This window comes from Hirundo rustica, chromosome 8 (assembly GCF_015227805.2).
Source record: "Hirundo rustica isolate bHirRus1 chromosome 8, bHirRus1.pri.v3, whole genome shotgun sequence".
Classification (NCBI taxonomy): domain Eukaryota; kingdom Metazoa; phylum Chordata; class Aves; order Passeriformes; family Hirundinidae; genus Hirundo; species Hirundo rustica.
Window position 1 is genome coordinate 12,946,394 of NC_053457.1, and position 26,573 is coordinate 12,972,966.

At 37.9% G+C, this 26,573-nt stretch overlaps 1 protein-coding gene across 6 annotated transcripts in view; it reads left to right on the forward strand.

The window, feature by feature from the left end:
- Positions 1 to 26,573, forward strand: part of DLG5 (discs large MAGUK scaffold protein 5) — a 97,827-nt gene that overhangs the window by 32,176 nt on the left and 39,078 nt on the right. For all 6 annotated transcript variants that reach the window (XM_040071090.1, XM_040071096.1, XM_040071092.1 and 3 more), the window contains exons 2-6: positions 3,634 to 3,702; positions 14,979 to 15,144; positions 20,281 to 20,424; positions 21,950 to 22,133; positions 25,435 to 25,694. In XM_040071090.1, the coding sequence (XP_039927024.1) occupies positions 3,634 to 3,702; positions 14,979 to 15,144; positions 20,281 to 20,424; positions 21,950 to 22,133; positions 25,435 to 25,694 (823 nt within the window). The remainder of the gene's footprint in view (positions 1 to 3,633; positions 3,703 to 14,978; positions 15,145 to 20,280; positions 20,425 to 21,949; positions 22,134 to 25,434; positions 25,695 to 26,573) is intronic.

Below are 26,573 nucleotides of genomic sequence, written 5' to 3' on the forward strand. Positions count from 1 at the left end.
AATTCCACCAGTCTTGATTTTTGTATTGCTGATGAGGATATTGCTGGTTTAGACACTTGCTGTCTTCTTAGAAGAGTGTAACTCTTCTCGTTTGTTTCTTTCTTTCTGTTTTTTTTCTCTCTTTCCTCCATCACTGTCTTTCTTAGCAAGGAAAATACATAGCACTCTTTCTCTGTGGCTGTTGTGTGAAAGATGAAGGCAAACTGGAACACAGTTCTTTGTTGTCCCTGGAGATGGCTTCCACACTTCAGCAACAAGTTCCTTTCCTGAATTTTTGAGTTCTTAAGTGGCCTTCCTGTAATCTGATTAATAAAGACACTAATAATTCAAAGAAATTTGACTTGCTCTAGTTGTTGAAAATAGAAGGAAATGAGATTCTTGAGGTTCTCAAGTATATACTGTAGCAGTTTCTAAATCCTTGTGCTCTGCCAAAGCTGTTTAATACAGCCAGGAACTGATCCAGAGCTTATGTCTGGATGAGTAAAAGAGAAAGAAAGTCTGCCATGGAAAGACAGGATGGTTATGTATTTCCACTCTGTATGAATGTGTATCTGTAAAATATAAGTTTGGGGTTTGGTTTGCTTGTGCTTTTTGGGTTGTTTTTTTCTTTGGTTGGGTGGTTTGGGTTTTTTAATTGATGTAGGGGGTTTTTTTTGTTTGTTTTGTTGTTGGTGGTTTTTTTTTTTTTTTTTTTTTTTTTTTAAGTAGGTATAGGTTCTAGTGTGTTTTTCAGAATCCTGTCATTGCAAGGTGTAATTTTGAACTTTAGGAACATGTCAACAATTGTTATAAATTGATAAATTCAAATCAAACATGCTAAATTTTATCACTGGGGGATTTCAGTATGCAAAGTGAATACTAGCAGAAAAAATATTAAAGTCAACTCTTTGGAAAAGTGTGGTGGAAGGCATGTGAAGCACTTCCAACATTTATCTAAGAAAGTGTTTATGGCTTCTTTTTGGGTTAGTGTTCTGATGTTATTTTTTTGTGCAATTTGACAAGATGGACAGTCAGAAAACATTAAGAATAGGAAATAAAGTGGAAAATTATTTTGGGGAGGGTGATTTTTCAACAATTTTTTTTAGAATACTGTGGTTGTGCAGCTCACAAATAAACAGGGTGTTTAGTGCCTTTGATTGTAGAAACTAAACTGTGCATTTTTTTATTTTTTTTTAACATACATCTGAATTGCTATTGGGAAGATTTTGAGTGTTTTCATTTATGTACGAGGCATTCTAATGAGTGGGGAAGTATTTACTGGGGCATTTGCAGGTACCAATGATGTATTGCTGGTTTGATTATGCAAGATATGCCAAATACAATGCCACTTTAGCCTGGATTTAGTACAGGGATATGGTTCAGTACAGTACCTAAAGGTGAATTTTAATACTGTGACAGCTGTGCGGAGACCTCTGATTGTTGTTTCTGTTGCTTACTAGTGCTGCTTCTGATGACAAAGATGGCACTTGTTACAGATAATGAACTTGAACCCTGTGTAGTTTAAAAACAAAACCAAACTGGACAATGTTTCTAGCTTGTTGTTGTTGTTGGAAGTGAGGAATTATGAACGGGTCAGATGATTCCTCCCCTCTTTACAATTGTGGGTTTTCTTGATAGCATGCCATGCATACCGGATCTTGTGTCTACAAATATGAGCTAATGTTTTAAGAACATTGCTTTGGAGAGTCATATTTCTCCATTCATGAAGTCAGCTTCACAAAACCTTTCTGTCCATTCCAGAGAGCAGAATTCAACTCATTTTGTCTCTGGCTTGTAATGCAGGACAAGAAAACAGAGAGGATCAGTGTCTTGAAGATAATTAAAATGAAGATCAGTTAAAATGATGAGATTTTGAGTCTTGTATCTCTTCACCCTTAAAAGCAAAAGCAGCTAACAATCACTACAAGTTTCTTTAGGTGTGGAATTCCTATGTAATCTTTTAGAGGAACTGGGCAATTTTGGCTTAGATTGAGGAGTGTAATGATGTGTCACTGCCTGGCACAAGATTTTGTTGTGCCTGAGTCCCACGCAGTTTTTATACAATCTCAGTACACGTTGTCTGTCATAAAGATGTCCTGCTCTGTTTAATATATTGATCTGTTTTTTTCAACTTTCCTTATTATTCTAGTCAGTCCAGGTCCAGACTGTGAGAAATACTGCAAGTCACAGGAGTTTAGAATATGCAAGGAGGTTAAATATAACTAATGTGAAAATTATTTTGCTTTAGTAGGCTTTAATTAAATAGGAATACTGCTTAAATTGTTATTTTTTGAAAATGTCTGAAATGGAAGTAAAAATGTGCAGCAGATTTTTTCTGAAGCCAGACAGTATGCCAGTGGCATACTCATTGGATGTTTTGTTTAAAAATCTGAACAAAACAAAAAAAATACATCCCCTACAATCGAGTAGAATTATTTTTAACCAATATATTTAAAGTGATTTTTCATAGAGATTTGTCAGATTAAACAGTCTACTTTAAGATGCAATTCTTCTTGCTTTTTTAAAATTCTTTTCTATCCTTTTTTAATTGATTTTTTTTTTGTTGTTATTACTTGTGTTAGTAGAATTATTTTATCACATCTTGCCTTTCATTCGTCTAACACCATAGTAGAGATGTCATGCTTTTCTCTAGTAAGGACCAGAGGAGATGAACAAAAACCAAATTTCTTTCTTATTTTTTAGCCTATCATTCCTTCAGTCTTTTCTGTGCAGTTACTCCTTCTGCTTCTCAGCTTTAATTTCCCAATTTCAAAGAAACTAGAATAAAGAAATATTGCAATATAAGAAGGAGGCACTATAGGAAAGCGAGCTCCTGAAAGTATTGAAATTGTCTTAGAGCTTGGCTGTTGTGAGCACAGCTCTTGCATCCTGGCGAGTGCTGAAAATAGACTCGATTTCTAATGGTTTTGTACGTAATCATTCCATCTCTTTACTATGGTGTGCTTATCCTGTCTGTGAGGGATGGTGGAGCTGTTTAGTTAATGTTTTGAAGTAGGACCTGTCCTTCTAGTCCTTCTGGTAAATAAAATCTAGCATACTTCTAAAATAGCTGAAATGAAAGGCTTCACTGTCTATTGAGCTATTAATACATGAGAAAACTTGCTGTTTGTGTATCCTCGCTTTCAAGAACAGATACTGAAAGTTGCAAGTGGATAAAAGCAAATTTTATTTACAAATTAAATGAAATTTTTAAGTCTGAATGAAGTTTGAGAATAAGAATACAAATCAGTTGCACAATGAGTTAGGAGTTGGTACATGTAAAGACATGAGAAACCAAAATATATTACCACTATTGTCAGAAGTATTGCTCCTAATCTTCCTGTTATAGATGTGAAACTCTGTATTTTCAGTCTGTCTGAAATAACTGAGGTATTTAATATTCTGCTGAACTCATTTTTACCATGTTATCCAAAATGGTTTTCTGCCCAGTGCACAGTGCAATATTCATTAATAAATTATATTTTGCCTGTTACATTGTTATGTTTCAGTGATGTGTGTTCTCTCTAATTTAGTAATTTGAATAATTTTAGTAAATTTACTTGTCATCTACAGTATCAAGGCAATGAACCGTAGCTTTGTTTGGAAAGAGGAAAAGGAGGAAAAGTAATGCTGTTTTTATTTTCCTGATTCTAGGGTCTACTTACAGCGTGCTGTCCATAATGCCTTCTGACTCTGAAAGCAGCAGTTCTCTGAGCAGCATTGGTGAGTAAAGTATTAATGTAAGAACTTGATGAGTGTGTCTTTGGGAACTGGGAGAACAAGTTCCTAGGGTTGCCTCTGGGAAGGATAAAGGGATCCTGGTCATAAAATCAAAGAAGTTGAGCTATAAGATGTAACCATCTATCTTCACCAGGAACAAGTGTACTTTTGTGCAGTGCTAAGCCTTTTCATGACTGGCTGCAGTTGCTGCATGTAAAATCTGTTACATTTGGATATATTAAAGGATGCAACTATGCTTTGTGTTACTTAGTAAAATGATGTAAAAATAGCAACATTGTGTTTACACAAGTCTGGGCATATGAAAATATATATAAGCATGCATATATGTGTATGTATGTATTTATGTAGATGTGAAAATTGTGGTCAGAGTCAAAAGCATCATAGAAGTTATAAATAATGTTAGCCAAGGCCATAGTCTTCTAGACCTTTGACAGTGGCTGCAAGCTTTAGCATTTTTTTTCCTATGTTCAATGTTTTCCTATGTTCAATTAATTGCTTCATTTTCTGTTTTTAAAATCATTGGGAAAGACAAAATACTCAGAAATAAACCTGGAGGTATAGGAAACATTATTAGAGGTGTTTTGTCCACAAGATTATCTTGGAGGCAGCTCTATTAGCTGTCAGTTTTCCTCATCTTTACTTTTACAAGTACCTTCTATTGTGAAATCCGTGTAAAAGTCATTTGCCCTGGATAGGGAATGCAGCCTCTTGCATATTTAAAGTTCCAATGTTCTGTCAGGCATCTGTAGACTTCCCTGACAGCACCAGGCAAGTCAGTTGTCTTTTTAAGGATGTGGGTAGACATCTGTTGCAGTCATTGAGCTGAACTTTTAACTCCAGCAAGCAGGAACAAGATTTTTGGCCTGAATGAACTATTTACTGAAAATACTGGAAGCTGTGACACGTTAGTTTGATTTTAATCAAGACCACACTTGTATGCTACTACCTGAAGGAAGGTATTTGCTGTGAATAAACTGGGGACTGGAAATAGAAAGGAAAAAGTTCCTTGATTTTTAGGACAACCAGACTCAGAAAGGCACCTTCTAAAGAAGGTGGTTATTCTAAAATGAAATCCAGTACGTTTGTGGGATAATTGGATGAAGTAATGGCTGAGATAGGAGAAATGCAGGTGGTCCTGTTTAGTTCCATGTTCCTCATTTTAAAAAGGAGTGGCACACTTAAATCTTAATTTTGTTCAATTTTTTTTTTTTTTTTAAGTTCCTTCCCACAAACAGTGTTTTGTATTTTAAGATCCTGGAGTTCATACTGAGTTTGGATCTGTGCACTTGACATCAGAGGTTGTCCTCAGAATTGATTTATGTCTTTGGAGTTTGCAGTGATCAAAGTTATTTTATGACTTCAAAATTTAGTGCCCTGCTATTAAACAAAAATGGTGTTCTACTGTTCTCCATAATTTTGTGTTTTTTCAAATTATTAATGTGAGCTTGGTATTTAATATTTAAGAGATTAACAGCCAGGGGAATTCTTTCAAGCTGACATGTTTATTTTACAGTGTGATTATAGACTTGTTATTAATGAGTCTGATTTTTGCTCCAACTGTTTTCTCACCCTCATGTCTTGTTCTACAAGAGACATTTTTTGTGATCCAATATTCATAGAAAAATTGCTTAATAACTGACACATACTAACAGACATCTTTGCGAGTCACTCCTAAGATTATTTTAATACTGACTGCTTTATAGACTGACAAACCAACCTAACTAAATCTGCCTGCATGCCAGCTCCCCTAAGGCTTCATATGACTTGTTTGAATGGAATCCTAACAAATACTGAGATGCTATAGAATTTGAGGAATTTCACATGCATCTTCCCCCCACTCTGTCCCATCCCACTGAAATAATTTTCACAAGGGTAATTTTGTGCAGTAGAAATGGTAAGCTTAACCTATAAATGAATGCATCGGTGACAAAAGATAAATACATCATGGTTTGGAGACAATGCGAGCTTTTGAATATGTTCAGTTTAATATTGATAGTTATATGTGCATACACATGTATATAAAGGAGTATTTTTAGTTCTCCACTCACTTTTGACCTTTCTCACAGGAAAGATAAGGGTTCTATTTTATTACAGCTGTGTTCAAAACACTGGTTTACAATTAATACATTGATTCTGTTTGTTGAGTAGCTCAGAAACAGTTTGGCACATTTGACTCTCTAGGGGAAATGTGAAAGGTTTGGGGGCCGCTTATTATGCCCAGATAAATCTTTCAATAGTTAGGTTTTGCTTCATCTAATTAGGAGAGATAATGCCATCTTTCATATGTAGTCCTTAGACTCCATAGTTCATAAATGTAACTAGAGACTTGTATGTCCATGTGCTTCATCTTTTCTTCCCAAACCTTAATTACCCTAGCTATTGTTGGAGATAGTTTCTGCTGCCAGCGTTTTTAATTAAATGATCTCCTTCTGAAATACTTCCAAGTAAGTCAGGAAGTTGTGAAATGGAGATGCTGCTATACACATTTTACAGCTATCCTGGGTTTGAGTTAATTTATGAAGCTAAGGTGTACAATAATGGGCTTATTTTCCAAAAAAAGGCTCTGATCTAAGAACTAATCTTAAACAGAATGAAGATTGTTGTTAAAAAATAGTTCTGAGAAACCATGGGCTCAGTCTCAGTCCAATCAATCAGTCCAAAGAGCGTAGTGTTGGGATTTTGAAAGGAAGAGAGAGATAGTATAAACCCATGGTGTACCCAAGTCTTGGATGTATTTGCAGTTCTGATTCTCTCATTGAGAGTGCAACAAGCATGGAGAGCAGCAGCATAGATGAATGAAGAGTTATCCAGCAGCTTCTGTATGGGGAACAAATGCATATTCTGGGGTTCTCTCTGTCTTCAGTAATGTCAATATAAGAGCAGAGCAAGGAGTGGTGCAATTTGCATAATGTGACTCAGAGATGAGCTTAGGGCTAGTCTATTCCAAGTACTGTATTGTCATCCAAGCTTTTTTTCTCTTTCCCTGGCTCTATGGGGCTTGCAGAGCATAAAGGATGCAAGAAGAATGAATTTCCATCCTCATGTGCATGTGATAGCATAAGCAGTTGAGTGGAAGCCAGTTTCCCCCCCTGTGTAACACCAGGTTAGCAGCTTTCGAGAAGAAACTCTGCCTTTTTATTCATTTGTATCTGTATGTAAATAAAAATGCAGAGTGAGAGCAAGTTTTTCTTGTGTATTTTCCTCATTGTTCAGAATTAATCTAGATGGCAATATTGTTTTCCCTTTCACTTGCCTCCATTTATTTCTGATGTATTAATAAAATTCATGCTGTGCACACAGAAAAGGTAGTTTTTGTGGTGTGGAGAGCAAATATTCATGGTTATTTCCAAAAGAGGTACAGTATAGACTGCTGTAATGGTGTAATACCACCACTGTCTGTCAGCCCCAGCTTTGTCCCCTCTAAGAAAGAAATTCCCATTAAATTGTCATGGTCTTTCTTTGTATTTCCTTTCTCCTTGCTCTGGGCCAATGACAGATTTTTGTGCGTAAATAAAAGCATCCTTCATCTGCCCACTCCCTGTGCCCAGCAAACTCTCTGAACGGAACTGCAGTCCCGTGTCTCTGAAATCAGAACAATTATTTATGGAGATGCAGTGCCTGTGGTGCCAAGCACAGAACAACAGTGAACTGGATAGAAACCAGTAACACAGCTATATGTGACCGTCCCTGGCAAGTCTCCCGCTTGACCAGTCATGATAACAGAGAGGAATAGAACACAGACTCAAGACCTCTTTTGAAAAAAATATTTTTAAAAAGTGTCAGTTTGTTAATAATTTTGGCATTTGATGCCATTACAGGATAATGGTTTCTAGATTCAAGCACTTTTTTTTACCTTTCCTAGTACCATAATGAAGCTTCAGTGTTTTTCTTTAAAAATGTTTTTTCCTCCCTTCCTCAATGCACAGATGTTTGGGTTTCATTCTGGTTTGGTTTTAGGAAATGTTTTTTAATGCAACACAGCAGTTTGCATGCAGGTGACAGGCTGTGACTCTGAGAAGACCCTCCAGAATGGTTTTTGTTAGGTGTTTTTAGCAGAAAGGCATTTCTGACTCTTCCATTCTTCTTAAGTATACTGTGTTCCTAATTAGGTGAATTTTGGAATGGAAAAGACCTTCCATCACATGTATAAATTTCTTCTTTCCTCAGCCAGGTCTCTTTGCATTGTGTTGATTACAGCTGTCAATCTTGTAGCTTTTTCGTTCCATATTGTATATTAGCACCTTTCTCTTTTATTACTTTTCTAGCTGTTCAGCGCTTTGCAAATGGTATCACTTTGTCATCAAAAGTGTTGGGGTTTTTTTTACTCTTCTCTGTTCATATCACTGTGCTCCATTTTGCTGTGGGAGTTTACACAGAATTGTAGAATGGCTTGTGTTGGAAGGGGCATTAAAGATAATCTAGTTTGAAGCCCCATGCCTTTGAAAGCATTTTGTAATGAGCATCACCATGGGCTCTACAGTTTTATGTCTTTCCTTGCAGCCATCAGGTTGTCATAGATCTGTCTCCACCAAGTTGTCCAACTTGGACTTCAACTGACAGTATTTCTGCGCTTAATACTTGTTCAGCTTATCAGCCTGACAGGCTGTTTACAGATAGTTTTTACTAATTGCATTTCAAGTTGCGTAAACGGAGGGCCTTAACTCTTACTCCATAGCAAACATTCCCACCCTCCCATCAGATTCCTTCCCAACAATGCTAGTCTTTCACTCCTCATTTTCATGTTGCCCATTTTGACAAGTGTCCTTTCATGTTGTTGTGATTTCAGTTTATTGCTTCATGCTTTCTACAGCTGGATATAACAAAGTAACTGTTTTCACAGGAACTGTGAATTGCAGGTGTGGCTTATGATGCTCTTTCAGTCAAAAATACTCTATCCTTGTCTGAAAGAGTTATTTTTTTCTGACAGCCTGTAGTAGTCTCTCATTCTATTTCTTTTTTTTTTTTTCCCCTGACATGAGGTTTATATTTCCTAAAGACACCTCAACAGTTAACACCAAGGAAAAAGTGACAATATTACGCTTGCTGAAAGGCCATGAATGAATAAGGAAAGGTGCTAGGACCATTAGCAGTACACCACATCATAGTTCTTTTCTGTACAGCAGTAATTGCCTTCGATGTTCTGCCTCCTCACCAATCGCTCTTTTTCTTCCGAAGTCGTTTTCCTATAAAATTTGGTCTCAATGATTGAATTAAAACTCTTCATCTAGATTTATTTCCTATGTAGTAAACTACCCATTTAGTTTGCTGGAAACAAGACTTTTAACTTGGACATAAACACTCTTCCAGACACTCAAAGTAAACTTCGCTCTCTGACTTTACTGTTTGCGAATCACGTAACTGTCTGGGATTGATCCTTAATCTCTAGGTGATTTTCAGTATGATTGTTAATAAACATTTCCTCTTAAATAATAAGCTTTCTGAATAGCTTTAGTGTGTTATTGCTGTCTTCTTTGCTGTCCATTTTCAGGCAGCTGTATTTTGGCATTAGTCATGCAGAGGGTTCTCTCAACTTCTTTCTCTTCAAAGGTACTTGAGTTTACTCCGTGGACATCATGCCCTGTTTCAAAAACAAAGGAACATAATAATAAAATAGTCAACTTTGCTGTTTATACTGATACAGTCTGAAGAAGGGACAAGTAGGGTTTTTGTGGTGAGAGAATCACTAATGGAAGGGCTGACCACTTCATGGTATTTTGCTTGTTACAGTGTCTTAACATTTGGCAGTTCGGTGTAGGAATTTCTGAAGTTTTGGTTGGTCTGCAATGATTTGAATGGAAATAGTGCCTGTGAATACCCATCTCCTGCCCTCCAGACAACACCTCTGGAGCATGGTGTCTTTCACTGCTCCTTGAAACCCTTTATCAGTCTGTGCATTTAGGAAATGCTTTTGGTGGCAGTGGTTTTCTTTTGGAGCTGTGAAGTTGATGTGGTGAGTCATGCTCTCAGCTCCTACAGGAGATGTGAAGGATGCAGTACCGGAGGAGTCTCATCCCCTTGGCTGGTGTGCAGCTGGTGACAGTAGTCACTGTCCCCTTTGGGTTCAGTGTGGGTTATATTTTCAGAACACAGTTTTAAGCCTGACAAAGGCAGGGTTTGAGCCAGGGAGCTCTTGTAAATTCAGACCCAGAAGCCTTGGTCGTGGTAACAGATTTTACTCTCAGTTGTATTTCAGCTCAGCAAAGTTCTGCAAGGACTTCCCAAAGTGATGCATCTGCCGTTCACTCGCTGCCCCCCATCTCCTCTGCTGTTTTTTAGTATTAGATTGTAGATTTTTTTTTTCATGTTGATCTTTCTAGAACCACTGTTCAGCACTTTTTATAGTCTTAAACTTACTGAAGTTGAAAGTTTATTTTAGATGCTAACTTTGGTTAGGTTTTTATGTTCTGAATTAAAACAATATGCTGAAATGCTATCCACCCTTTTGTCCTTGCATGTTACATGATTGTCACTGCTTTCATAATGTTAGGTTTTTGGCCTGTCAGATGAAACTGTTGCTACACTTCGTTATTCTACCTTTCATTTTTCTTTCCTTGGAGTTCTGCTGCTTGTTTTTCGTAATGTTTTATTTTACCTTCATGCAATTCTGTTCTGTTTTCTCTGCTGTTTCATGATCACTTCAAAAGATATATCTGAAGAAATGTATCTAATTGATAACTAGAATGTAGTTTAGAATGTAACCCACTTCTAGCTCTCATAAATTATTGAAAGAAAGTAAATATTTTAGAATGCATTTTCCTACACGAGGCAGAAGTCTTGACTCTCAACACCTTTCCTTAGCTTGGAGAGAAACCCTGTTGATCATGCTTTGCAACACATCTTGCAAATATTTTTTAACATTTTCTGTCATGATTTATGGGACCATAAAGAAATAAAATCCTGAATATCTCTGGTGATTTTCTTTTTATGAAAGAAAACAAAGGAACAGGCTTGACTGTGCAGTAAGTGGTCTCCTGTTTGTTTTCAAGCAGGAAGGAGCACAAATTTATGAGCTTAAGAAAAATCATTGTGTAATTAAGGCATTCTGTTAGCTTGTGACTAATTTTGGATTGACTTCTGAATTAGTTGAATCTGTCATACAAGTGTATTTCTCAAAGATCAAGGAGTTTATTATAACCCAATATATGTTTATGATATTTCTTAAAACTTGCTGTTTATGCATTGGTACCCTATCTCAGCATTATATTTATTTGGCATTATGGTACATTTTGGTTAGGTTAGTAAGTTTTCCAGCCCTGCTTCTGTTAAAATGTTCTGTTACTCTTCAAAAAATATGCTACTCCTTCCCCACATATGAAGTTAACTTCTTAAGCAGTATTTTCTGTGTGGATATATTATCTCTTCAGTCATTCCTGATTAGAGTACTCATGAAGAATTATATTCAGGATGTGCTACAGTAAATGGATCTTTGTGGTTTCTGTGAAATCCAGCATTTGGGCTGTAATAGGGAAGATACAATTGCTCCAGATTCTGCCTGTAAGGCTTTTCTTTTATACAACCTGTGATGGAAATCCTGCAAAATGTCACTTTGGATGAAGTCAGTGCACGCTCAGGACTGAAGGACTGTGCTGCACTCCGGGTGAAGCGTTCTCCCCACACCACACATCCCTGCTGCCGCCTGCTCCGGGGCTCGGCGTGTACTGCTCACCCGGGACTGGCCAGAAGTGACTTCCAGGCTGTCCAGTGCTCAGAACCTGAGTGCAGCTCGTGCCAGAAATGAGTTGTGAGGCTTTTCAAAGCACACGAATGAGCTGCACTTGGCAGGACACGCAGTAAATGCCTTTTCAGAAATCCAGGTTGTCTGAGAAAGAAGGTGAGATACTGAAAGGTGCCGTGATTTGGATAATGGAGATACAGCCTTCAGGCTTGTGCATTTGAAGACCCGTTTGACTGGTTAAAGTACAAAAGGAAGTACTTTTGTGTAAAATATCCAGTCAGACGGAAAAAGAATATGAAGCTGGAAGCACAGGTCACTTTCCTTCTGCTGCATCAAGATGTCAGATGGAATAAAAGGATTTTAGCATTCAGCTATAAAAGCTCCTTTAAAAGAAACCAAGACTGGAATTTTTCTGGTGAAAAAGGATTTTACTGAATATGTGGGCTTATTTTTTAAGCATTCAGAAATCTGATTTAATCTTTATAAGACCTTTTGTACAACTATTGAAAATGGAAACCGATTAGGAAATCAGGCAGAGGCAAATTTTGAGACTTCTTCTAAGGGATAGGAGTGGGAAGAACTGGAGTATATTGATCTGTGTTTTTACAGCACTGAGCAGGTGTCCATCTCGTGGTTGATACTATGTGTCAAAAATATAATTGCATTAGAGATGAATCTGTTGATGTACTTGTAAAAAATGACAAGTTAATGAAAAATCACCCCTTTTGGTACTAAGACAAATGGTTTCACAATCGTGAAGAAAGCTTCTTTCCTAAGGCTAATTAGCCCGTCTTTATTTAAAGCTGACTTTTCTTTCTTGGCACAGTTTTGGGACTGTGCACAAATGTTCTTGCCTGAAGAAGATTGTCACTTGGATGCTGTTAAAGCTGTCAGGGGAGGCTGAGGAGCAGAGGTAGATCTCTGGCCGGTTTTTACTGCGCTTAAAGATCCCCAGGGCAGGCATTGGGCGCCTGTCTAGGTCTTGTGTAGCAGACATTGTCCGTGGGACTGCTGCAGGGCTAGCACTGATAGCAGTGATGGACATCGTGCATCCCGTGCCCTTTCCTCCCTGTGAAGCACAGCAGCCTTCCTGATTCATTTCCTCCTTCCTCTTGACCTCTTGCATCCTGTTCATCTGTTTTGCTTGCAAGCAGCCGCAGGATGACATAAGCTTTTGAACCTCTCTGTAAGGATGAGAAGGGATTTTTTTTTTTTTTTTCATGTTACACATCCTCTGATGTGTCAGCTCAACTGAGATGATGTGCAGGTTGCCACTGAATTTATCAAAGACCATGCAGCATCTTAGTACCTGAATTTGATTTGTCTGCCTTTATCTTTTAGTTGGTTTATGAAATTCCTTTTTCATTGATGTGTCCAAACTCTTTCAAATGAAGACATATTTTGACTTTTTGTATCTATTTAGTTATTTCCTTCATTTATTCTTCATATCCCCTATATCACGTGTATTATTACTGGTTTCTTGCCATAAAGATATGTAGAATATTGCTCATCTAAAAGAAAGGATAACTCCATTTTGGAAGTGTGAAATCCATAGTCCTTATGGATGAGGGGGCTTTGTCTGGATGCAGGAGTGAAACAAAATAGTAGGAAAAGCAGCCTCCATTGAGAATTCTTCAGAGTGATGTGAAGTTTGTGTCTTTTTCGAGAATACACATTCCTTCTGCGATTTTTTATTTCTTCAGTTTGCTGTTAGAGTATTTGCCAACATTATTAGGCAATAGATTAAAATGATCAGTCTGTGCTCATAAATTCTCATTACAGTAGCAGCTGAAAGGTATAAAAGGAATCCTGTTATTGTAGATGAGATATGGTATGATATGGTATGATGTATGATATATGATGTGGTATGGTATGATATGATATCCCTGACACTGCAGTTATTTTGGTGTGAGAATTTCAAAGCACAGGTAATTTTGCAGAGAAGTTGGAGGGGGTTTGTACATTCTGCAATACCTTCATGAACTGGATTTAGAGGTAAAAAGCCAATCCTTGCAATTCATTAGCATTTGATCCAGTGAAATAACTTTGAGTTCCTTTCTTTGAAAAGACAATGAGTAGACAAAGACAGTAGTTGTTTTTCTATTCTTTTGTTGCTTAATTATGTAAAAATGGGCCTAATAAAGGTGCATCCTAACAAGTTAATACGTAAGTCAGTAACTTGGTTGAATAATTTTGCAAGCTATTTCTAAAATTTTTCTTTTGGATAGAAAATAATCGCATGTATATGTTTAAGCCTTTAACATCTGTGATCTTTATCTTTGAGTCTGCTCCCATGTGTCTGAGAGACACATGAGCAAAACTACATTTACAACTTAATTTTAAATAAGCAGAACTAAAATTAGAGTTCAATTACTTGTCAGCAGTTGTTAGGAATTGATATACCAGATTCACTCTTCTCTTTTGAAGGAGACATCGTTGTGCTCTCACAGTTGTTTGAGAGGACAGTAGCCATCATTGTTCAGCTCTGGTATTAGGAAAGCTGAGAATTAAGATGTCCCACAAAACACTTTAATGTATGACTGCCCCTTAGAGGAAATTTGATGTGTAGTCTAGTTGCAGTGATTGTAATGTGCTTGTGTTAGCCAATGGTGTTAAAAATGAAACCCAGTTTTCATCATTTATTGGTAAGTGAAATCCTTAATTTCGCATACTAGACTGAAAAATTGTGACATGTGAAAGAATTTCAGTAAAAGTAGATGATGTCTGTAGCCCATGGCAGAATGGTATTTTTGTGCTGCTAGAAGACAGAAGAGGAAAAGAGTCCCTGTGCTGTAGCAGCTTCTTTGCTATCACTGGAATAAGTTGATGAGGGTGAATTTTACTTGGTTTTTGGGTTTTTTTAAGCATGGGCATTGTGCTTTATTTTAAATAACTTTTTTACCTGCCACTTCTGTCAGTGTGTCAGTTTCTGAGGTCTTTGTAATTGTTACTGCTAACTTGCCTTGCCTTTTAAGCTGCTTGTAAGTTCCTGAGTAAGCAAGGAACCTACCCATGAAAACTGAACTTGCAACACAGGGCTTTTCTGCTAGCATGGGATCTGACTGGAGTCATTCTGCTTTCAACTCACCTGATGCAAATGTACATGAATTGCTTCATTTTTGAACAGGATTCTGCAGACAGAAATACAGGACTTTTTTTAAATTAGTGTTACTTCTTTAGTGAAGTTGTATTGTTCTTTTGAGGCGTTTGCTCACTGCCAAGTATTGACCTTATCACTCTCTACAACTTCCTGAAGGGAGGTTGTAGACAGGTGGGGGTCGGTCTCTTCCACCGGGCAGCACCTGACAGAACAAGGGGACACAGTCTCAAGCTACGTCAGGGAAGGTACAGGTTAGATATCAGGAAAAAATTTTTCACTGAAAGAATAATAAAGCACTGGAATTGTCTTCCCAGGGAGGTGGCGGAGTCACCATCTCTGGGTGTGTTTAAAAAAAGACTGGACATGGCACTTAGTGCTATAGTCTAGTTGAGGTGTTAAGGCATAGGTTGGACTTGATGATCTTAGAGGTCTCTTCCAACCTCATTATTCTGTGATTGTGTGATTCTGTGATCTCTCCATCAGGTACGACTGGTAAAGCATCATCTCCGCCACCCGTGATGGACACGAGACAAATGAGTGAGAAGCTGGAGACTGTTTTATATCAGCTCCGTCAGGTGACTCGAGAGAGGGATGAGCTGCGCAAGCAACTTGCACTTTCATCTCCTGGGTCGACCTTCGATGACTGCAGGTAAACAGAAAGGAAATGCAGCATTTTCATTTAGTCTTCAGGATTGTTTTCAAGTGTCTTGACACCTGCTTGCCTGGAAAGCATTAAGGAGCTTGCAATGTATATATGTTGCTTGTAACCTGCAATGGAGGGGCCACATCCATGTTTCAGAGCTTCCTGTTGAGTGCCTATTCCCACTTCGTTCAGCAATTTTTCTGTGGGACTGAGGGGAGGAGGATTCATCTCTGTGTTGAGAAAAAAAAAAGCAAACAAGTTTCTTAGGCTTCGTGGGTTTGTTGTGAGAAGAGAAAGAAGACAGTGGATGAAGTATTTGGTGTTTTGAAAACAAGAGAGAAGAAAGGGAAATAGCTCTGAATACTTGGCTGGAGAACAGAAATGAGGAGAGGAAAAAAATCTCAGCTATTCCTATGCTTTCTGCAAGGAGACAGAGGTTTGGATTTCTGTTGAGTGGAGTAAGTGTATTGTAGAAAATCAGCTTTCTGGTATACATATGTTGGGGAACTTGTAGCAGAAATGTGTTAAGAATAAGGAGTTCTCCTCCACTGAACATGCTTTTTAAGTCATTTAACAGCCAGCAGAGGTTGTCTAGCTCATTCTAATTTGGGACCTGACATGTTATGAGAAGACAGTACTCCAAGTATGAGTTAATTGTAAACAAGGGTTTTATTGGGTAGGCAATAGAATTTGTTTATTTTGAAGGGTTAAAGATCTGCTAATGTTTAAATGTGTCTGGGTACACTGAGCACTTTTTGCCTGTACATGTATAGAACCTTGGAAAAATATTATGTATCACTGAATGTGAAATAAGAACAAAGAACAGATTTTCTGGGAGGTGTTGCCATCATGTGTACCTTTTCTGAACTTTAATGTTTTGTTGTTGTTGTTTGTTACTTCATCAGCTGTGTCGGTATGTGGTCAGGTAGTTAATTAAACTTTTTGTCTGTATGAGAAGGTTAAGATTTGAACCAATGAACTGGCATTGAGAGTATCTGGAGATTTTATAAACTCAGTAGCTTCTCATATTAATGCCCCCTTCCTCCCTCCTGGAGTTCTGAAGGCTCCTTTAAGAGCATCATGTTCTGTGTAACAGTCTCAAAGCATTGTGGGGATGGGAAAGAAAGATTGCCAAATGTCAACATCTTTTGTTCAGCTTCCAGTTACTTAGTTAAATAGAAAGATTTCTTCTTTGAAGTTACTAGAGCTTAGGCATAGAGGATTTTATAGCTCGCAATAATCTTCTGCATAATCCAGGATGCTATTAATAAAGTTCTGATGAGCGGTCCTCTAGACTGCCCTAGTTTTCTCTTTGTCAAATCAATCCTTTGCTTTCAGTGTAGGATTTGTATGTTGTATAAAACATGAATGTTTACAGCCTCAGGAACAACCCATCAAAATAAACCTTGTGTTTGGGCAGTCCCTGGACAGTACACATTAGATGGAGAATACTGGCTTCCAAACAATCAAATACTTGAAGAGTGGGGAATGAATGAAGATTTTGAGTTGACATTCTTTTCCTTCAGTATAAAAGCAACTACTGCTCCCATCTGCATACACATTTATGGTTTTTGAAACCTCACTGGTATTTGTTTTACTTTGTGAATTCTTTCCTCTTTAAAACTATAGTCTTAATCCCTCCAGGAGTGAAAGCCCAGACACGGTAAACTGTTAATACTGAAGTGTGAAAGCTGAGAGATGGTGATGTGGATGGTGACTTTTACTGCCCTGGCTTTATTTTCCTGGCTGTGTGTGCTGCTGTGGCTGTACCAAACACAGGTGGTGCAGAGGCAGACCTTGGCACGTCACCTTGGATGCTTCTCAACAGCTCACAGCACATTTGCAGTCTGGGCTGCGCTGGCTGAGGAGGTTGCAAAAGAGAGAGCTGTTTTCCAGAGCTAATGTTGCCTAAGTGCAGAGCAGTGGCAGAGGAGCCACAGCAGTGGAGTGTGATGTGCTGAATCAGATCAGCGCGTGCCGTCCTGCTGGACTGGAGTAGGATTGCTCATGCTGTGCCTGTGGATTGACAGTGACTGTGTGTGTGCATGTGTGCTGGAGATTAAGGGAAGATTTGACCAAGTAATTCAGCATGCTCAAGTTGCACTTCATAGACTTAAACCTGCTGTTATTACTCAAATAATAGTAATAGTAGAAGAGAACCACAACACAAATAAACCCCCTGAAAATTGTCTTTCGTAAAGAGACTGTTTTATGTGTAATCTGTAATTCTTGTTGCAATTACAATAGTAAATGATAACTCCTTGGAAGCTGTTAGGTAGGATTGCCCAAAAAATTGGGCCTGTGGTAGGCATTAGCTTTTATGTAAGCATGAGATACATATAAATGTCAGTCTTGCTGTAGCCTTGTTTTATGGCCAGGGTAATTCCACTATAGCATGAAGGATTTTTGAAGTTCAGAAAAACAGTTGGGCCTTTGGCACTAGCATTTTAAATTTTGTTAATGTTTGAACAAGTGCTTGCAAAGTAGTAACTGATACTTCTCCTTTACTGAAATTAAATATTTTTGTATTTTCTGGGACATTTTAGCATAATACTGTGGTGGTCTTGCTTAAATAAGAGTCATGCAGTTGAATGGACTGTTGTCTTGCAACAGTTTTGATTTTTGACTGCTGACCAATATTCCTTCTTCTCTTATTCCTGTTTTTCTTGCTGAGACATAAAGCCTTGGAACGGCAGTGTGGAACATAGGTCCTTGGATGTCCATGTGGCTTTTATTTCACGCAGATGAGGCAGAATGCAGAACATCATTTGTGGCACTGTTGGTCCTCCCTCATTGTGTAGGTCGGCTAACTTGTGTAGTTGCCTACATCATCTCCATGTGTTTATTTTGGGTGGTTTGTTGGGATTTTTAATGTTGGTTTGGGTGTTGGTTGATTGGTTTTGGTTGTGGGTTTTTTGTTGTTGTTTTGTTTTTTGTTTTTAGAAAAATATCAATGTTTCTTCAGCAATATACGAAACACACGTGATGGATGTTAGACTTGTAGAACAAGTTTCACCATAGCTTTCAGACTGGCCTAATAGTTTAATATGAACATCTGTTAATAGGTCTCAGGAAGCTTACTGTTACAGCTGAGAGTTAAGCTGTACTCCAATTAATGCTGTCATTTAAGACTGTGGTGGACAGATGGTATCTACTTTCAATAATTTCACCCTAAGGTCTAATTTAAATCAATAAACTTGGGTTTTAGTGATTCTGTCAAGGGTGTGAACATTTCAAATCAAGTTTAACTTATGCTGGCTGTATTTTAAAAGAATAACCCTTCACTAGTTTTGTTAATAATACTGTGTGAGTAACATATTACTTTTGGTACCCCTCAAGAATGAATTTTAAAATACCCTAAAAGACACCCCTGTACACATGACTTGAATATTTAGTTACTTTACTTGATTTTGGATTTTAATTGTTAGTAAAGTTTATTAGTCAAGGAAGGGGTTGCTGGGGGTTTTTTTGATTTTTTTTTTTTTTTTTCCCCCCCAGAAGCACTTCTCTAGAGAAAGGATAAAGGAGGAATTACAATTGAAGGCCTCGCTATTCAGCAACCCAGATGCAACTGAGTTGCCAAAAAGTACCTTATATCATACACACACCCCCAGAAAATCTGTGAAACAGATGTGGCTGGCATTTCTTTTTTTTTAGTTTTGGTTTTTTATTATTATTTTTTAACATCTCTTACCACTGCAGTAATGAAAAACCATTTTGATTTTGATTCCATTGCTGGCTGCATTTCAGTTCCAGAATCCATGTTGCTGTTTTTGTATGAGGCAGAGAAAATTCTGATTACTTTTCAGGCTGTGCTTACAGAGAAGCCATTTGGGGGAGTTTGAGGTTTGAGGGAGGAAGACTCATCTGTGCAGCAATGGACCAACTCAGATAGGAGAACAAGCAGAGTTAAATTAGAAAGCAATTGTTTTCTTTTGGAGGCATTCATTTTCTCTTTTGGTGGTTTGCTTGGTTTTTTTCTCGTTGCCTGTGGGGTTATAAGAGACTCAGGAGATGATACAGGGACAGATGTCAGAAGCTTCATTTTGAAACCAGCAAATTAAATGGAGCAAAAATCCTGTGACTGTACAGAGGAGGAACAGTTCAATTCAGAGTCTCTTTTAGAAGCTTAGTGCTACAAAGCAAGAAGATATAATCCTGCTAATTTAGTTTCTAGCATGATATACAAATCTAATTAATTCTTATCTACAAATAAACATACCATGTACAAGTACCATACATTCTAGACATAATCTATGCTGGTCAATTGCTTGACCATGTAGATTATTTTTGAAAATTTTTCTCCCAATCATCCAAAAGAAATTTGAGTAAAAACTTATTTTGGCTTTTGTTTTGCTCAGTTTAGTGAAAAAAGCTTGTTGGAGATTATATTGTGTTGGTGATTTCTAATAACCCAAATTTTGTTCAAAAAATTATCTTAAGGAAATGTGAAGTAGATTCTGACATGTTTTCTCATTATTTACAGTAGCTTAAAAGAATAAGGTAGCACACAAGCAGGTATGTAATTCAGCACCATGACTTGGTCAGGCAGGTTGAACTCTGCCAGTACAGATGTGTGTGTTTGATATCCCATTGGAAGTCTTTTTCTCAAGCCTGTTTTTCCTAGGGAGTCATAGGCAAGGTCCTCCAGCTGCTGCCTATGAGAAGCTCTGTTTAGCCCAGGTCTCCATGCACACCCAGCTGATTTTGGCAGCCTCTTCCAGCCCTACCCTCACTGCAGGTCTGGGCTTTGTCACTGAGAGTTGAACGTGGTGGCACAGGAGAGCCAAGTGTGCTGTGATGGACTCGTTCTTGTGTCAGTACACGTTCTGCTCTGTGGTAGTGTTGCTGCTCAGTAGAGAGGGACATGGAGGTTCCAGTAGTATCTTAGTGATAATTACACAAAATCATCCTGTTATCAGATGTTACATCACAATATAAAACTAATATGAGCTCAAGTCAGTGATGTTTTATTAGTGGTTGCATCTTCATGGGAACTGGTCAGTATTTAAATTAATGCATATTATAACTTAATATAGCGACACTTACATGATAGCATTTTTTTAATTGGATAATAATTTCCCAGGGTTTTCATTCACGTTAGTACCTGATGTTTAACTTCATATTCTTTTTCCATGCTAGGCCCAGTCCAAAACCAAATCATGATTATGAAAGGCTGAAGATTCAGTGTATGAAGGCCATGTCAGACCTACAGTCTCTGCAGAACCAACACACCAAAACACTGAAAAGGTGTGAAGAAGCAGCAAAAGAGGCAGATTTTTATCAGTAAGTATTAGTAAAGCTGTACAAGGTAAGAATTTACCAATCTGTGCTAGATCAAATAGTATTAGAACATGGTAATCAAGTAATTTTTTAATGCTGTTTTTCCACTTAAATCGCAAGATCGATGCTTGCATCAGATAAAACATTTCTGGCCCATTTGAAGTGATCAAGAAAGGACTGCCTGTTTTTCTTTTAGGAATTTGAGATAGAAATCCCCAATGTCATCATGGGATCAAAAGAGAAAGCCTATTTACTGATTTGAAGTTGTAGTCGAACGGTTCTACTGTCAGGCTAGAGAGCAGAATATAATCCAAGAGAATGGAATTTCTTACTCTCTTTTAGTAGATTGTAATAGCTCTTGTGACCATCTGTGGAAGTTTTAACACAGGTTTAATTCAACTGTTATTTTCTCCTGTAGCAGTTGTTGAAACCCTGTGTTCTTTAAAACAATAGTTTGCCTTCTAAAGAATTGATCATTTGCACTGAAATCTGAATGACAGTAGATTAATGTGTAAAAATTTACCAATGTGTAAAAATTACATATGCCTAATTGAGGGAATATAATTGTGAAAAGTGAAAGTGTGAAAATTGTTTTTTTTGTAACAGGTTGTTCTAATTTTGAGGGAACTTTATTAATGCTTTGGTCTTTATGTGCAGGAAACATTGGTATTTCACTTCATAAGGAAGAAATAAGCATATCTTAGAAGGCAATTTTTAAATATATAAATATATATCTAAATATTTACCAGCAAGTATGAGTGTTTAAATAGAAAATTCTGTTTCAACAATAGAAATACTTGTCAGTATCTAAAAGTTACTTTATTGATCTGCAGTAGTAAAATACATTCAGTTGACTTATCTGCTCTTTTTCAGCATTGGCTTAGTGTAATTTTAGGCTTGTGGCTTGAATTTTAATCTGAATGATAGCCTCTTTATGTGGCTCTCAGATGTTTAAGTGAGAGTGTGTTTCTTTCAATAATTATAGCTGACACAATGAACTTTGGAGTAAATTCTTGAGTTTAGTTGAAATTTACATAGTGTGTTTATTGGTTGTGGAGTTTTTTTGATAGTTTGGTGGGTTTGTTGTTTTTTTTTTTTAAACAGCAGCACACAAGGAGATTTTTGTCATTTTAATCTCTGTTTTGTTTAGCTGCTGCTCAGCTGAGAAGCACAAGAGAAAGTGGAAATGATTGGTGGGATAATTCCTATATCTCAAGAATCATCATATGTTATTTGTGTTTGTGTGTCTGCTTTTAATGGCTTTGAAATGGCATAAATCCATCATCTCTTCTGATGAGGTTTATGAATACTGCATATGTTGGTGTATTTTCATACTTAACTTACCTATCTGCTTCTGCTTTTGAGTTGTTTTTTTTTTTTTTCCCCTGGTGCTTGGAGTACACAAACATGCCGAATCGAGTTAGTTTAGCCTGCTTTCTTGGTAGGAAACCCATGCTTGAAATGAATTACTCCAGGACTTTGTCCTCACGAGTTGGCCTCTAAGAGCGTTCTTTGTGTGCCGTGACAGCACATTGCACAGTCGGCTGCTGAGCGACCAGTCCCAGCTGAAGGAGGACATGGACACCCTGAAGAGGAAGAACACGCAGCTGGTGCGGGAGCACAATCACCTGCAGCAGTCCTGCGAGGAGATGAAGAGGCTCCACGATGAGGATCAGAAGGAGATAACAGACCTGCGCAGCCAGCAGCAGCAGGTGAGCCACAGCGGGTGTGCCGGAGGAGATCTGCCTTCTTCCCTGCGCAGGGCAATCCGAACGTGCAGCCTGGCTGCCTTCAGTGTCTTACTGCTTCCCAAACAGCCTCCTGCCCTTGGACGGTATTAGCAGAGACAATGACAGCTCGATTATTAATTGATTTTCTTTGTCTAGCTGGAAAAAAAGAATAAGGAGTATTTAAATGTAGAGATGAAAAAATGTCCGTGAAGGTGGTATTTGCGTGATATTTTTTAAAAAAGGGTAGAAAGGCATCAGAGATCTAACCTGAAGTTGCAAAGTGATGAAAAAGGTGACTGTTTTCCTAGGGTATTTTATGAGTCAGGGCTTACTTTAAACTTGCATGCTATATTTGTTGTTGGGGTTTTTTTCTGGAAGAATCACAAAAGGTTGATTAATGTTTTTGACCTTGAAAAAAAGACAAGATTTTCAGGACTGGAAGAGTTGGACATTTCAGAACTTTATATCGCAGGCTGTCTCCAGGCCAGTGTTGTTTACATATTATGAAAATTTAAAAAAGAGTAATGCTAAGGAGCAATTGGTTGTATCAATTCTACTGTTCACCTCTGAAAAAGTCTGTTCATTTAGTTAGAATTGTTACAGTAACATGTGGAATGGTTAAACAGAATATCTGGGTTCACTGTGTGTAGGCTGATTCACAGGGCAAACTTGCAAGTCAAACATTAGGCTTCAGAAGCAAAACCTATGCAAGCCAAAATAATTATTTGCTAGGATAGGAGGGGCAAAGGTCAAAGCAAGCTGGATGTGCTGAATGGTACTTTGGGAGGTGCTTGAAGGAGCTCTGCAAAGAGGAGTGAAGATTTGTTCTTCCTTTTTATCCATTTTTTAACACTATCTTCTGAGTTCTGCTCTTGAAACTGTTTAGTGGCTTGGTTCAGAAGATAGCAGAAATGATTTGCTGTGTCAGCCTGGGCAAATAGCTTAATTGGTCTGTGCCTCACTTTCCCAGTCTGCAAAGCAGGGATGCAAAACTTCTGAGAGAAGGCAATTCTGTTCTGCCATTTTGTCCTGAAGTTTGGAATTATCTGGAAGCACAGAAGGAGGCTGAAGTATCATTGTCGGGATTGATTTAAAGAAATCCAGTCTCATGTCAACATCATGATTAAACCTTTAAAGAAAATGATGTATGTGACTCTTAGTGGGAAAATCCTGTAACTCCATTTCTCAGCTTGTCAGAGTGATTCATGGTGTCTTGAAGGGTTGCCAAAAGTCTTATCTTGTCCCTGTAATTTCTCGTATGAATTAGTCTAACTCTGCGTTGATCCCTCTGACATGTTGTTTCGTTGTCAGGCCATAACAAAATTCATCTTGGTGGCCTCAGAGAGCAAAAGCTTTTGATCAAATTACTCGTTGTGTGGGACTGTCATGGATTTGCTGTGTAGCAGCTGACCAGCTTAAGTTTCTGCTGCTCACATACGGAGTTTCATGTTGCCATGGCTGTGTTCCTTGGGCCAGCTGGGACTATTTACTTTCTTTCATTGGGATTTTGAATGGGAGCCATTTATTGCACTGGTGTGTCCATCTTCTTCTGGCAAATCGGTGTTAGCAAGTTTATGCTGAATTTCCATCCAATTTCTTGTGTATTAGTCTTTCTTTTCTTATTTACTGTGTGTTCAACATAAATACATTCTGTATACGCTTTAGACAGTGAGCAGTGGTTTGTTTCTGTTTGAATTCCTAAATAATTTTTTCTCAAACCGGTTCTTAAACTCATTTGGGAAGTATTCTTCAGGAAAATGGCTTTCTTCAGTGGGTTTAAATCTATAAATTTACATTTTATGTATGCCTACCATTTACCATGTGTTTCGCTTAATTTGAAATGGTTCACTGAAGCACGCTAGCTAATCATGTGTCCAGCTCTGTGTGGGTTGTGCTGCTGAACCCACAGAGGATTGGGATGTGCATGGAAATAGCCTGAGTGCAGTGTTGTTCCAGAGCTGCTACTTTACATCCTGATTAGTTAAAGGAGACCAGTGTCAGGCTACAGAGCTTTTGGTCTGTGTTGTGTTAGCTTGCCTGTGTAGCCAAGTGGTTTATTGACAATGACAGTTGTTGTGCTAGCCTTTACCTCTGGGCAATGGAGAGTGGGAAACCTCTTGCTCTCCCCTTCCCTTCTGGTCTGCAGGCATCCAGGTTCCTCCACATTCAGAAACTGGTCCTTACTCGAATGTAAGACACAGAAGATGAGGCAGATATCCTGCCAATTTGTGCAGGATAGCTGCTGCATGTTGGGTTTTACATTTTTGTGGAGCTTATGTTTTCTCCTGTTTTCCTTCTAGTTTTTAATACTTTTTATTTTGAGATAGTTAGGGACATACCTCTGTAGGCTAGTGTTAGTATTATATAATTCCTGGCACCTCTTTATATAGGGCATTCCTGTTTCTTCCCACTGCTGCATCAGGGCCAGATTTCAATTTAAAAGATAAAACCAGAAAAAAGGAGCATAGAATTAAAAAAAAAAAAAAAAAAAAAAAAAAAAAAAAAAAAAAAGCTTCAGGCTTTATTTCAAGCTTTTTTTTTTAACCTTTTGAGAATGAACAAGGACTAGATTTGCTGACACTCGTTAGGACTTTCTTATGTTGTTGCTGGACATGTATCATTAGTGTTGCAATTTATAGCAAGATTTCTACGTTGACGTAAATTAATTTAAAACTAAGATTCAGGTCAGGCTTTATTCATGTTTAAATGGATTTTTCTCTTCTTGTTCATCTTTTATGTATGCTTTTTGAAACACAAACCTCAGTGGGAAATTCTCAGATGAAATATTGTATGAATATTAAAATATGCCTGAGTGTATAACATATTTTGGGTAGGTTATAGTCTCATTAAGCTTTTATTTAATTCATTCAGAGGATGCAAGCAACCTATCGTGAATGCCACCTCGTGGGCATCTCCTAAATTACCACTATCATCTTGGTCATCAAGTGGTGATTACCTCTTGTTAAAACTACAAGTACTTCAAAAACAACATGGGTTTAATAGGTGTTCATAACGATTGCCATTAGAGAGGGATTTTCATACCCTAGTGCCCTTGTGATAAAGCAAACTTCTAACTCAACAGAAAACAGGTGAAATCATGCTTAGAGTAACAGTGGCACTTAAAACAGGTTCAGTCTTTCCTTAGTCATTAAAAAGAATGATTACTAAAATTGGTTAATATATTTTTGTTCTAAGTTTGTTTCTTATCTGTGTGTTTTAAATGAAATTTCTTGAACTGATTACCAGTAAAAGTTATTGATAGAGTTTCTGGCATTTTTTTAAGGTTATGAAGCAAAATGGATCATCAGAGATACTAAATAAACTTTACGATACAGCGATGGACAAGCTGGAGGGTGTGAAGAAGGACTACGATGCCCTGAGGAAACGGTACAACGAGAAGATCGCGAGTCACAACACAGACCTGAGCCGCCTGGAGCAGGCTGAGGAGGAGAACAGGCGCCTGCAGAAGCAGATTGACATGCTGATGAAGCAAAGGGACACGGCAATTCATTTCCAGCAGCAATATTCATCCTCTCTTAGGAGGTATAACCGAATTTCGGTACCTTTGACTTATCAATTTTAATGTAGCATCTAATTTCCATTGTTCTAGAAGCACAAATACCTTTCTAATCTTTTTTCTTGAAGTTTTCCTCTAGTGTACGTAATTTTGCTGTGATGAATGAGCATGTGTATTTGTATAAAATTTTCTAGAAGATTCTAGAATGTGTGGTGGGATGCTAATTTGGAAAAATTGTGCATTTTCTTAAGAAAATGGTTTTTCCAATTTATGGTTATGGAAATGTATGTGGAACTTTAACCACTGTTTACTTTGTGTGAGAAAGGTTGAAAAGCAGAGTATCCCTATGTTTATTTTTAGTTGTAGATCCAGGAGTCAAATATAACCAGAATTTTGTTAAACCTCAGACTTTGTTTGAAACAAACTCTTTGTCTCATAGCGAACCTGTATATATATCTCCTTATTTAAATACTAAAAGCAAATCAATAAGCGAATATAATTTCTAAAGGTGTTTTTTAAATGAAGATCATCTCAAGCCTAAGTTGAGCACTAAGTTAAGTACTTTTTGTGGTATTAGAACTGCAGGCTGTGGGGAATGTGAGACAGGGTTTTGGGCTGGCAGCTGAGATCTCCAGCTGCAGGTGTGGCAGTCTTGCTTCACTGAGAAGGTGCTGCTATGCGCAGCTCATGTGCTAAAACAGAAGGGCACAGACACTCACAGCATCTCACATGTTAGAATGGAGGGGCACAGGCATTCCCTCTCTGCTCCTTGATACCAAGCCTACACAGTTAACCATATGGGGTAGGAAGGACATCAGTGCACACAGGGACTGCAAAGAGCATTCATGGGTGAGTTAAGAATGTTTTCATTTACAGTTAGGGGTGATGCCCAACAGACCAAAGCC